Here is a 13,159-nt window from a genome sequence, read left to right as displayed (position 1 = left end):
TTGCTAATTTAAGACACTGCACATTTTGTGCTACATTTCTTGAAACACTAAAAAGTGAAGTATTCAAGAATTGCAAATTAATTTTCTTGGTGTTATTTATGTTTTCAAAGTTTGTAATTTCACTTCATAGGAGATAATGAGCCAGGAGTATGGGCATACATTCAGACTTGATTAGATTAATGTGTTAATATTTTACTGCTAATCAACAGTCAATATACCACTGTGTGTACATACCATTGTATATTGCCTGCTCCACTTAGGAAGAATAAAATATTACCTGAAGCAACACTCACTGGTTGGGCTAGGTACTCTCAGCTGTATGTACATAAGTTGTACTTGGTAGTGACCCCTCTAACTTCACTGTACATATGTTTTTGTTTACCCATAGTTCTGTTGAACTTTAGCTCTCTATGCTCTACTTTTCCATGGGAGGGGCAGAGCTGTTGTAAGAGTTCTGACAATGGGCTTAAACTGAAAATAAGCTTCTGATATTGTGATACTCCTTTTTAAAGGCTTTGAGGAAGGTAATTTTCACATGCCTGCAAGAGCTAGGGAAGCTTTCATGGTGGCTAAGGAAGATATCTTTGCATTACTTCATTGTGAGAGGTTGTGGTTAAAGTCTGTAGCCCTGTCTGTCCATGGGCATTCCTTGTTTGTGGTAGAGTCAGAAAAAAGATCCCTGGTTTTGGGCAATGTGATGGTGATGATGCCATATATGCTTCAGGAATATAGGTTATTGACACTTGAGGTAGCTAACAGGGGCAGAGACCAGTGAAATAATTTTGTATCTGTTAATAAACATTTATGTGCTATAATATCCAACTCAGTCATACTCAGTGACCAAACTACCAGTTTCCAGGGTTGGTTCTGAAATACTTGTATTGGAAACCTCTGAGTGTCTTCCTGTCCTATATTTCTGTTCCTCCACCTTTTTTCACATGTTGCATCCTTTTACATGCTTTTGCCCTGCCTGATTTTATATGTGATTCACCCAGAATCAACTAAAGTGAGAATTCAACTGTGGCATTTGAGATATTACCTCCCCAGTTCCAGAGGTGACCAAGTAAGATGTGTGCCAGTTTGGAGAAAGAGGAATGTGTATTTTTGCTAGAAGCTGTTGGCTTCAGGCATACATTTGGCTCGAACCATGACAGACCTGCTGTCTGTCAGGATAGAAATGGTAGAGGTGGTGGTGAGCTCTCTGGAGAGTGGTCAGGAATTTTACTCCACTGACACCAGTTAATTTTCTGTTCTTTTTTTCCATACACTTTAAGCAATTTAATGAGTTTGATACCTTAGAAAATCTGTGGAGGATAACTGAAGGAGTTGCACAAATCCTGTTTGACAGAATTAGCAAGAGGGTACAAACCATTGCTATGTCAATCATGTCTCAAGTACTTGAATAAAGTTCTTTTGGAAGTGGTGCTTGGATCAGTGTTAAGCTGTGTTCTTTGATTTCATCCCTGATTCATCCTCTCCTGTAGAGATGGGTGAATAAGTAATCTTGGTTTCAAAGACTTCCACTTCAAAATACTTCAAGTATTTTGAAAATATTTCTGTAAACTACTTTTTACATAACTCCTCTCCCTTTTGCAGGTGATTATTCCTTTAGTTGAAGGACTGCTGTTAGCCAGTCTTGAGTTTCTGATATTCTTACTTAGCTGTTCTGTTTGCCTCTAGATTGTGAATGTTTTTATCAATTTGATACATTTTGGTTCTGGTTTAATTTAAAGTTGTATTACAAGAATTTAAGCGTAAGATTCTCTCTCAAAAATAAGGAAAATATCAAAGTTAGATTGCCTATGTGTCCTTCATGTATTCCCCTATAAGTCTGCAGCCTGCTTTCTTCCAGTCCCCTGCAATAGAAAGTGGACAAGTGGGAAAGGTGCTTCTATATGAAATCTTATGATGGATTAGCAGAAACATTGAGGAGAGTGTCTTGTAGTGTGAGAAGAGCAGTAAAGCAAGCATAGCTCCCAAGAGTATATCAATGTATGGAAAAGATCTGTTTGGGCGTTATTTTAGGCATGAATAGCTGCACTAACTTGTGTTTTGACTTGAAGGAGCTGGTTGAGAGGCTGAAAGCAATTTGAGTGTGTGATTAAAAAGTGATATTCCCGATTCATGGTAAGTAAAAAGCCAAAAGCAGTTGTAGTATTGACTTTAGTTATGCACATCTTAATATAGCTGGAGTGTTGAAGGGCTACAGATTTTTAGGAAAAAATACTAATGTATGGTATCAAGGTGTCTCAATATGGAAAAAAATAGGAATAATAGTAAAAGTCAATATGGCAACATGAGGGCCTATTCAGTGACATGAAGATTGAGGAGGTTTTATACAGAATAGAAAAGTGAAACTGAGTAATTCCTGTTAAAAAGAGAAGCATATAGGAGTGAAACCGACTCAGTTCATTGTTTTAAATGGGTGTATTTGAAAAACATTAAAAGATGTTCTTATAACTCATTAGAAAGATGAGGAGAGGGATGAACCTGAAAACAAGAGGAGGGCAAAGCAAAGAATGGGTGACAAATACTTGGATTGATGACAAAGCATGCCAAGCAAAAAGGGCAGATTCAGTACACTGGATATTATGTCAGTCACTAAAATTTAGCTATGTGAGTTGGTTTGCTTTTTGAAAGTGTTTGATCAACTGAATCTGAGATTTTTGACAATTCTTTTGAGTGAGTTTCCAGCTGATAAATACTATTTTTGTTTTTCTATTATCATGTGAAATTTTGACTTCTGGAAATCACTGGACCAAATCACATTGAATTAACACGGTTTTCTCCTTGTATTGGGCTGTAGCTATTGAGAAAGAGGAGCAGTAGCTGTATTTTGGCTGAGCAAAAATTTTCCACGTGTGTTGATGTGACATTTGAATAAGCACACAAGAAAAATATGTTATCAATCATGTGGGCTCTTACTTTTTCTGAAATCATAAAGGTCACTTTACAAGTTATCAAAGTTGTAGTTGGTTGTTTAGACTGGTTGTCTGATTGAGAGGGGATGTTTGGTTCTGTTTAACAGAGTGAATCTGCCAAAGGTTGTTTTGAGGGCAGTCTGCATTGGCTTGAAAGTGTTTAGGTATGCTTAAGTCCGGAGTTTATAAGATTCTACAAATGAGAGTTAAAATTGTCTGAAAAGTGTTAATCTGTTACAATTTGTCCTCTTATGTGTATTGCTGCTAATTTTCTAGGATGTTTGTGAAAACAAAAGCAGTTATTCTACACTCATGGCTGTCAATTTTAAGAAAGGCTTTCCCACTGTTGAAACTTTCCTTTTCAAATGCGTAATTTGAGGAACTTGCAGTTGCAATGTGCCTTCTGAAGCTATTGTGTATGGGTTTGATATACCAGAGCCACATTTTTTTAAAGTACATTCGAGTCCTGAAACAGAGTGTGTGTTTAGACTGTGTTGCTGTAAGAAAATTATTTTGTTGTCCTTTGTAACTTTCTTGGTCAGTGAATACTATTCAACACTGAAGAGAAATAAATGTCAAGTTTTTGAATTTAAACTTCATATATTTTCTGAATTAGTACAGTAACGAGGAACTCGCTTTTCTAATTAAACTGTATGAATCTAGTCTTTAAGAGCTTCACTTAAGAGCTTTTTTTAAAAACTAGATCAGTCTCCTGATAATCCAGTTTCCATATTAATGAGACACAACAAGAGATAAATTATTGTAAGACAGAGAGGAAGAAAAAAATAGTTCTTCATTATATGTGTGGAAAATATCTACAAGTTTTCTGAATATCTCTAGCTACACGTAAGGCAGGCTGTGCAAGCATGGAGCCAGCAGCTTGAGGAAAGTGATTGTTCTCCTCTCTCCAGTACTTGAAGCCACTTCTGGAGTGCTGTGTTCAGGGAACTGCAGTACAGGACAGGTATTGGGGTACTGGGGTGAGTCCAGCAGATGGCAGGCAGGATGGCTGGGCTGAACTGCATAACCTCTAAGGAGACTGGGTTTCTTCAGCTGTGAGAGAGATCTTGTTGATGCCTACAACAAAAGAGGAGGATGCGAGGGGGAAGCAGAGCCTCAATGGGAAGAGAAAGGGCAATAGATACATACTGGAATGTGAGGTATTTTGGTAAGATACAAAAGAAACATTTTTATACCATGGGTAATGAAACACTGGAATGTGTTAACCAGACAAGTTGAGTTAAAGATTAGTTTCTAAATATTACTTAGTCTCTCTCTTAAAACATTTTTTTCACTGTTTGAATCAATTCTGGTTAGTAGGCCCTTTGTGCTCTCTACAGTTTTGTTCCAGTCGCTGTACTCTCATGTTCTGGAAAAAGTCTATAGGCAGCTCTTTGTTATTCTGTACAGAAATAATTGACTTGATGTTTGATTAAGAAAAACCCAGAATTTTGAAAAATGTGTGGTGAAAGCCTGTTAAAGATGCCCAGATATGTTCATCAGATTAGGAATGATTAACTTGTATGGTGTGGTTAATGGACTAGTAGAGCATTTCAAAATGTGGAGTGTATTTTATTATTCCAGCTGGGGAAAAAAACCAAACAACAATAATGGGTTTAAATTACATCTTAAATGTGTGTCTGTTGGTCCAATAGAAGTAATTATCTGTATATATAAACTGCCTTACTTTTATCTCTAGTGATGAGATTAACACTTATGAAGTCTTTAAAAGCATTTTTTCCCCTTGAACTGTTTAACACTTTCAGAATTCCTGTCATTGAGGACTGGAGAAATCTAGGAATTTATTACAAGATACTTCTTTTGATCCTTAATATCAAAGCAGATTATCCAAATAGTCAGTATAGCTGGAGATAAGAAAAATTAAGAAGTTCTATGTAATTTCTAATAGCAGTTATTGCTCTTCTGGCCTAAATAATTCTAGGGTGAGTGCCTCTTTATTTGGGAGGGAGCCATGCTATGATACATAAAATCCATCAAGGTATAGTATAATGGAGATACTGGAATACAGGTTGTGTAGGTGGACATAGGGTTAGAAAGGTTACTGTAAGGCAGAGGGAAATAATGCCTTTTGCTGAAACTTGGGTTTGTTTGGGATATTGCTCTGAATCAAGAAAAAAATCCAAAAGAGGTGTATGTTTCTTCACCTCTAAATCCCTTCCTTCCCTATCCAGTTAGGAACTGTGTCTAGAAGTTTGTCATTAACCAGAATTGCACTGGACTATGCTTAATAGATAATCATAATCAGAATTTTTTGTGGATTCCCTTATTTCAATGTGATAAATTTATTTGCTGTAAAATGTTTTCATTATTACACTGACAGGGTTAGTCTTGCTTCTCTGGGTTGTTGAGTTTTTGTAACTTAGTTGATAACACATTCATTTTCTACTGAACATCCTCTTTTCAGCTTTATATGGGAATGGCATGGATTTTTTTTTGCTTTTATTGATATTTCCACTGTGAGCTGCTAATAGAGGTCAGATGGAACTGATTATAGAATGGTTTGGATTTGAAGGGGTTGAAAAGATTATTTCATTCCAACCCTCCTGGGTGTGACTGTCCAGCCAATTCCTTATCCACTGAACAGTCCACCCATCAAATCAATCTCTCTCCAATGCAGAGAGAAGGATGTTGTATGGGACCATGCCAAAGACTTGCCAGAAGTCCAGATACATGACATCTGTTGTCCACTGATGCAGTCACTCTGTTGTAGAAGGTCATTGGGTTGGTCAGACAGGACTTGGCTGTCCTGAATCACTTCTCTGGCCTGCATGTGTCATAGGACAGCTGCTTGGAGGATGTGTCCCATGAACTTCCCAGGCACAGAGTGAGGCTGACAGGTCTCAGTATCATTCTTTTTACCATTTTCCGGTCAACTGGGACTTTACCTGACTGCCATGGCTTTTCAAATATGCAAAGTGGCTTGGCAACTAAATCCACTAGTTCTGCTCAGGAGTCTGGAGTGCTGCTCGTTGGGTCCCAGAGATTTGTTTATATTCAGGTTCCTCAAGTGGTCATGAACCTGACCTTTACTTAAAAGGGGAGGGACTTTGTTCTCTCCTGCTGACCATCCACTTGAGTGGTGTGGAAATAGTGGTTGCCATTGAAGACTGAGGCAAAAATTCCCCCAGCCCAGTTGTTGAGTACTGTAGCCTTCTGCTCATCAGTTTTTTCCACTTGTCCAGGATTTTTTATGGGCAGGAGGGGTTATACCTTCTTTGACTTTCCTTACTTGAATTGGCTAACTGGGAAACCGTAATTTCTTTAAAAGTATGACTTGATATGACACATTTGGCCCAAAGTATAAAAAATATTTCCTGCTGTTTCTCTGAGATATGTTTTATGGCTTTTGATTTGAATTGCAAACGATGAGCATTAGTATATTGTCTGTATGTAGTATTAGTGCTGAATGGACAGGCCCTCCAGCCAGTGTCAGCAAATATTTTAGGATCAGAGGAACAGAGTACTTCAGTGGTGCAAGTTCAAGTATACATTTTAATTATATTTTTCTTTTTGCTGCTGGCTTTTGTGTTTAGAAAGGACGATAAACATAGCATGTGAGAATCAAAAACCAGTGAAACAGAGGATATTTTTGCACTGGTGAGATGGATAAAAGCATGACTGAGTCTGTGTTAGACTGAAAAGATAATTGCTGGAGAAAGGGCCAAAGGTGCAAACTTGAAATTAGATCATATTATGTTAAGTGTTGGTAATTTAAACTTTTTAGGATACAGAACAGACAAAATTTTCTCCCTTTAAGTTACTGTCAGACACTGATAGCTTAATGTTTCTGTTTTTAATTAAATTCTAAGGTGTGTTTTAGGCTCCTTTTTATAAAGACAAAGTTGTATAGTTGGTCTACATTAAGTAAATAGATCTACTGAATTATTTGCTCTTCTTATATACCTATGTTCTTTGCTATTTTGCAACCAGTGTTTCCAAATCTCCTCTTTAGGGGAATTTGAATTTCCATTGTCATAAAAGGCTCTCATTTCTGAACTTCTAAAATCTTTCTCTACCTCACAAAGTGTACACAAGTTGACTGCTTTTGAGGTTTATTTGATGGTGATCTGAGGAACTGCCAGAAAAAGAATTGATTTCAAAACATCTCTGCCATTCCAATTAAGGATTTATAAAATGGTTTTGTAACTTTGCTCCTTTGCATTTTAATTCATAATAGTAGTGTTGGAAACACTGTTAGTGTTTTTTTAATCTGGGCAGAAAGGAAGAGGTTTAACCTGTTTTTCAATGTGTGAGCAATGTATACAGCTTATGAAAATGCAAGCATTGGGTTTTCAGTTTGTTTATATTATATCTCAGTGACAGGTAGGAACTTTCAATAAAGAAACCCAAGAAAGTTTTCAGGGCTGCTTGATAGAGATAGAAAGTTATTTCAGTATTTTCAGAATGTAAATTGTGAATGTATAAGGGCCTTTTCTTTATGAGTTGTGTGGTTGAATTTATTGTAGTCTGATTTCAAATATGTTTGGTGGGATACTGAGTCATTTCTATGTTGACAAATCAATACACTATTTTCCCCTGGGAATTTTTAAAAGTTTTACTAAACACTGGAAAACAACTACAAGTGTGTGATAAACCTGTGTTTTAAAAAATTGGATATTGAGGTACTAAATCTCCAAACCATATATTTTTATTCCTTTGGCGTATAAGATCACTTTGACTAGTAGTGTAGTTGAAGTGAACTTGTAGATGGTAACCTTAAAATTGTTGGCAGGAAAAAGGACAGAAGTGAGAAAGCCTTGAACTTTTTGTCATCTAGATTGTTTGGAAATGACAAAACATATTGTGTAACTGTTTATATGGAGGAAAATTGACTGTGAGAGCAGTGCCAATGACAGCACTTCAGAGTTTGCATTTCCCTTGTTCAGTAGATGGTAAGAAACTGTTCTGGTAGTTGTTATAGAAACAGCTGGTTGCAGTGGCCAGTTTATCTCTGTCAGAATAGGCAAGAATTACCTGAGCTACTGCCATAATACTTTAATAAGTGCTATGACTCTGTAGGTTCTAAGATGCAGTTAGTGTAAAGTTTTTAGTTTGCTTTGTGCAATCCAAATAGTCTTGTTTTAGTTTTCTGTTCTGTCCTCTGGGATGACTTAGATCAAGGCAAAGGCTTGCACAAATGCCAAATGGAAGTGTCTTAGATTACTTAGAGGAGGAAGTTGTGATGTTAAAGTCTTGTAGATTTAATTATAAATCTAATGATGTTTGTAAATGTGAAATGTTCGCTGCTAGTGGTCGAACTCTTACAGATGTTTTTGTAATACAACAAATGTGTACCTCCATGTGGTTTGTAACACAACAGCTCTTCCCTTTGCACTGTTGCAAATGTAAGTAAGCCTTTGCGTTTTACTCAGAAAGTAAGTTTAAAGCTTGTAACTTATTTTGCCTGTGTCTTTTCAGTTAAATTTCTAGGAGCAGTCATCCTTCTTTTTTCTCACCTTTCAGTTTCACTTTGTTTTTAAATTGTCAGGTAAAACTCTTTTTACCTTTCAAAAATTGATGAAATGTACCTAAGTGTGCATGTTTATTGTTGAACTTTATTTAGTATTTCAAATATTCTATACAATTTCTTTATAGAAACGATTACAAAAAGAACTATTGGCATTTCAAAATGATCCACCTCCGGGAATGACTCTAGATGAAAAGAGTGTACAAAATTCAATTACACAGTAAGTATATATGCTGTTTTATTTCTGCTATCACGCTGAAAAGACTAAGTAATGAAAAGTTCTCTTCATACTTCCACCACTTACTCCAAGTAACACTGTGAATTTTGCATTTAGTCTAGGCAATGAAACATTGTTCTCCTTAATTATCATATTGCAGTAATGTGTTGGACACTTTCAGGAGCAGGGTAGTGCAATTTACTAAATTTTTATTAAGCATTTTACTGTCTAACAAACTGTCAGTAAAAGCTTCTCTGTTTTTTATAATAAAATAATTTAATTATCTTTCATAGCTATTAACCTCCAAAACTCTTCTAGATTTATTGAAATAATGGAGTAATTGTTTTAGAGTTCTGTGATATTTGAATAGAATATATATTATAGCTGTTAATTTTCATTACCTTCTTTCTCTAAGGCAAGTGGAGAAAACTTCTTAAAAACCAAAACTGTCAAGGTACACTTGTTTGCACTTTTTTCCCTGTCTTGGCTTTATTGGTGATTCATGAAAGGGGAAGAGAAACATGGTAAAATATTCTGTGTCCGTTGAAATGGACAGGGGTTGTTCTTCATATTAATCTATTTTTTAATTCACAGAAATTTAAAATATTCAGACTGTGTTGACATTTTTTTTCTCATAACTTTCTTAGTTTTATTTTAGAGAAATGCTAAAAATTGAACACATTTAAGCATTGATAAGAGTATGATCTCAGATTATATGTTCTGGGCTATGTTTTTGATTGATGGAGCAGCTTAAACATGGAGCTGAATTCTGATGTTTTCACATCTGCATTTTGAGTGGTGGCACTCAAACCACGTTACATGAGGCTTTTCTGAGACTCATATGTGCTGAGTTAAACATTCACTGCTTTTTAAATGCCCTTTCAGTGCCCTTTGTGATACTTCGTTCAGAGGGATAGGACTAAAATTGAACTAGCAGATTTTAGTTTTCTGCAAAAATGAGTCAGTCTAATATTGCAAGTGGTATTCACTTATTTCAACAAAAAACTATTAAACCTAAGTTTGAGCAGATGGAAATCTGCTTCCAGAATGCGACTTCATTATAATTTCTGCTCTGTACAACTTTTATACCTTTCAATACCTTGCACATAAAAACTTCCTGTTTACTGTCAGGCTAGATTTTGAAACTGTCGCTGTTTTAGAAGCTTCTTGTCACAAGTAAAATGATTTTTTTTTTCTTCTTTGAGGATTTTTGGTATCAGGTAGCATGTTTTGAGTTCATTAATCAAGTTGCAGTTTGAATTGGCTGCATTAAAAATTCGTGTAGCAATATTTACTTGGCTTTTAAGGACGTTGAATAAAATAATTGGATCCCATGATGTAACTGGGTCATTTAGAACATTGAGCAATCTTTTATTTTAAATATACAAGGATTAGAAATTTGAGAAGACTAAACTGTAAAGCACGAAGGAAATGTGGGTTCTACTGATTCCTTGACCATAAAAGGAACAATATCCAGGCAAAGTTATCTTCTACTTAGTGAAGTAAATTATTTTAGAAACTTGAAAGTAGAAGTTCTGGATCACAAGGTCCAATAAATCTAAAGAGTATTGCTGCACTGTGTGTATAAATGTAAAAGCAGAAGGTGTAAGAAGAGATATATGGTCTGGAGTGCAGATAGATTACATCAAAGGCATCTTCACAAAGTTAAAATATTAAATGTACTTCATCAGCCTTTGCTGTGCAGCTATCACTGTGCAACTGTTGAAGAAACATTGCTCTTGAAGGGCTAACAGTTTATTAAATATGAAGTTTTTCTTGAAAAAAGCCAAAACCCAAAACACAACAACAACAATACAGCCAGCAAAAACCTCCCAAAGAATGATAGAAGGGAAAATAAAAAATGTACATGGCTTAAATACAGAGGGAGAGTATATGTTACAGGAGGATGGAGAGGTTGAGAATAGGCTCATCAGATCTGCCAGCTGGAGATGTTGACTTTTCCAAGTACACTGCTGTTCTGCAAAATCTCAGCTACCTTCCCTGAGTTTATGTAATCCCTATCTGAGTATTTTTGTAGTCTCGTTACCTTATCGTGTTGCTTAGATCTGTAAAGCTCAATTGAAGGTAAAGAACCAAAAATGGGAAAGTGATGCTGCAAAGGATGGTATTAAGTGGTCGACAGTAGAGCTCTAAAATCATACAAGTTAGATAGCAGAATGTTGCTGCATGTGTTGAACAATATGCAAAGCATCTGGTTTTAGCTATATTAAAAAAAGCACAGTGCCAACCCAACAACAAAACCCCCACATGCAACACCACCACCCTCTTCCCCAGCAACTCCACCTGTCAGTTACTTTAATGTTATTATGGTGGAAGGAGCAGAAGCAGAGTAAAAAGAGTACTGATATGTTGAGGTGTTATCTTTGTTACAGATTCAAATTATAATTTTTTTGGTTTTTTTTCAATTTGCTGGGACCTTTTAATTTTTACACTATTAACATTTCCAATTTGGGTTCCATTACCTGCAAGATACAATTTAATTTCTGTTTTTCATAGATGTAAGTACAATATGAGCTTTGCCCTTTCCCCTTGGTTACAGATTTTATTTTAATAAACTGTATTGATGTTTTCAATGACAGGAAAGTAATATAACAGAGAATGTGTACTAGTTTGTTTCCTTCCCAACCTTTTAAGTTTTCAAGCAGTTTTTTTTTTCAGCTTTGTTGTCTCATATTAAACAGCCATTTCTTGGGAGCTGATGGGTATGTGTATAGTCCAAGTCATAATTACATTTATAATTTGCATCGTTGTGTCAGTGTCTGTATGCAAAACACCAAGCTTGTTTCTTTCAAGTACAGGCTTGATGTATTGCTCACCTTTGTGATTGTTACAGTGTTAGAAGAGAACTTAGATGATCTGACTGTGATTGATATTTGATTTGATTAGTCCAGTGCTCCAAGAGTACAAGTATTAATTTGTCAGTCTACAATGCTAACTGCTTTTTTCCCTATTCCTTAGGTGGATTGTAGACATGGAAGGTGCTCCAGGAACACTCTATGAAGGGGAAAAATTTCAACTTTTATTTAAGTTTAGTAGTCGGTATCCTTTTGATTCGCCTCAGGTAACTGCTGCCTTCTTTCTCTCTTATGCTACCTTCAGGTTACAGCTGTGTGACGTGTGTTGAGTATTGTGTTATCCACATAACCTAATGTCAGCTTCACTTACTTTCATTTGTATTAAACACATAGTTCAGATACCTTTTCTTTACAAATGATTCTGCAGTGAAGTATAGGGCTCTGATGTCTGCTTGGGCAGATGAAAGCGGTCTAAACTGGAGGCTTCTTTGATGTTGATATTCGTGTCATGAAATGCAGGGTAAAGTAGGAAGATCTGCTTTACTGTGATGCAGGAGCCAAGTAAACCATAAACTGCTGCTTCATCCCTTCTTACTTTCAACATACTTTTTTCTGCTTGATTTTAAGTCTCTTGCATCTTCTCTACTACCATTGTTAATAGAGCTGAAGAAATACTGTGCTTCTGATAGGGTTTCTCATAGATACATGACCTGCTTGAGAGATCTGCAAGTAGTGTTATAACTGAGGTATGTGATACTGTGTTGCTTTCAAGACAACCTAGAGAACTGAAGGGACAGCAGAACTTACAGACTGCAGAATGTGCTGTGTACATCCATTCCTCCATTACCTGAGGGAAACCTTTCAAAATATGGCTGATAAGAGTAGTGGTCAGCTGTCACCCCTACTTTTCTGAAAAAGGAAGGAGAGAAACAAGACTACCCTGGTTCTTGTCCTGTCTCAGCTCAGAGTTCTTGAAATGATCTCTGCAACTTCTCTCGTTGTTAAAACTGAAACATGGAGCTGTGAGAGGCACTTTAAGCCATAAAAAACGAACATATTTTTGGGACCATGACAAACACTAGGATGCTGACTTTCAGTCTTCTACAGAACAAACTGGTCGCCTGTATTTCTGCACCTCACCAGGTTTGCAAGGTACTACTTGTAGGTGATCCACAAGAGAGTAGCCAGTTTAATTTGGTTCCAGGTTGTTTGTCTTTATTACCCAACCTGTGTGTGGCTCTGTGCAATTTACTGTTAAGTAGCAAATTAGATCCATACATCTACACTAATTTTATCACAGAAAGCAATTAAAAATTTAAGTACTAGGTACTGGATTGTTTTAGGTGGCTAGAATTTCAGTTTTTCAAACATTGCTATGCAGTAGGGTCATTCTGCACTACAAACTTCATAGTCAAAATTACCTCTCCTGCAAATCTAGTTAGTGTGAATTGACAGTTTTCACTTGTGCGGCTTTAATCACTTGGATTTTTCTGCCTTTAAATGTATGTGCTCTGTCATAGAGTGCATGCTTTTACTTAACTAGTCTACCTAGTACAGGTTGTCATGTGGAAATAGGTTATTAGTTACAAGTGAAATACATTGCAGGATTATGAAGGTAAACCCTTTAATGCTTAAGAAATACCAGTTTAAAGACCTGTGAAAGATCTTTGTGCATCCAGTTTCTCTTACGCCTTAGAAACCTGTCTGCCATTTTGCA

The 13,159-nt window shown here is 36.3% G+C and overlaps 1 protein-coding gene across 2 annotated transcripts in view; it reads left to right on the top strand.

Annotated features, from left to right (window-relative positions):
• UBE2W (ubiquitin conjugating enzyme E2 W) overlaps positions 1-13,159 on the top strand; it is a 32,146-nt gene that overhangs the window by 9,293 nt on the left and 9,694 nt on the right. For both annotated transcript variants that reach the window (XM_033064956.2, XM_033064964.2), the window contains exons 2-3: positions 8,538-8,629; positions 11,606-11,708. In XM_033064956.2, the coding sequence (XP_032920847.1) occupies positions 8,538-8,629; positions 11,606-11,708 (195 nt within the window). The remainder of the gene's footprint in view (positions 1-8,537; positions 8,630-11,605; positions 11,709-13,159) is intronic.

The sequence above is a fragment of the Catharus ustulatus genome, chromosome 1 (genome assembly GCF_009819885.2).
Source record: "Catharus ustulatus isolate bCatUst1 chromosome 1, bCatUst1.pri.v2, whole genome shotgun sequence".
Lineage (NCBI taxonomy): Eukaryota > Metazoa > Chordata > Aves > Passeriformes > Turdidae > Catharus > Catharus ustulatus.
The sequence above is the reverse complement of the archived record's forward strand: the minus strand, read 5'-3'. Positions and strand labels throughout refer to the sequence as shown.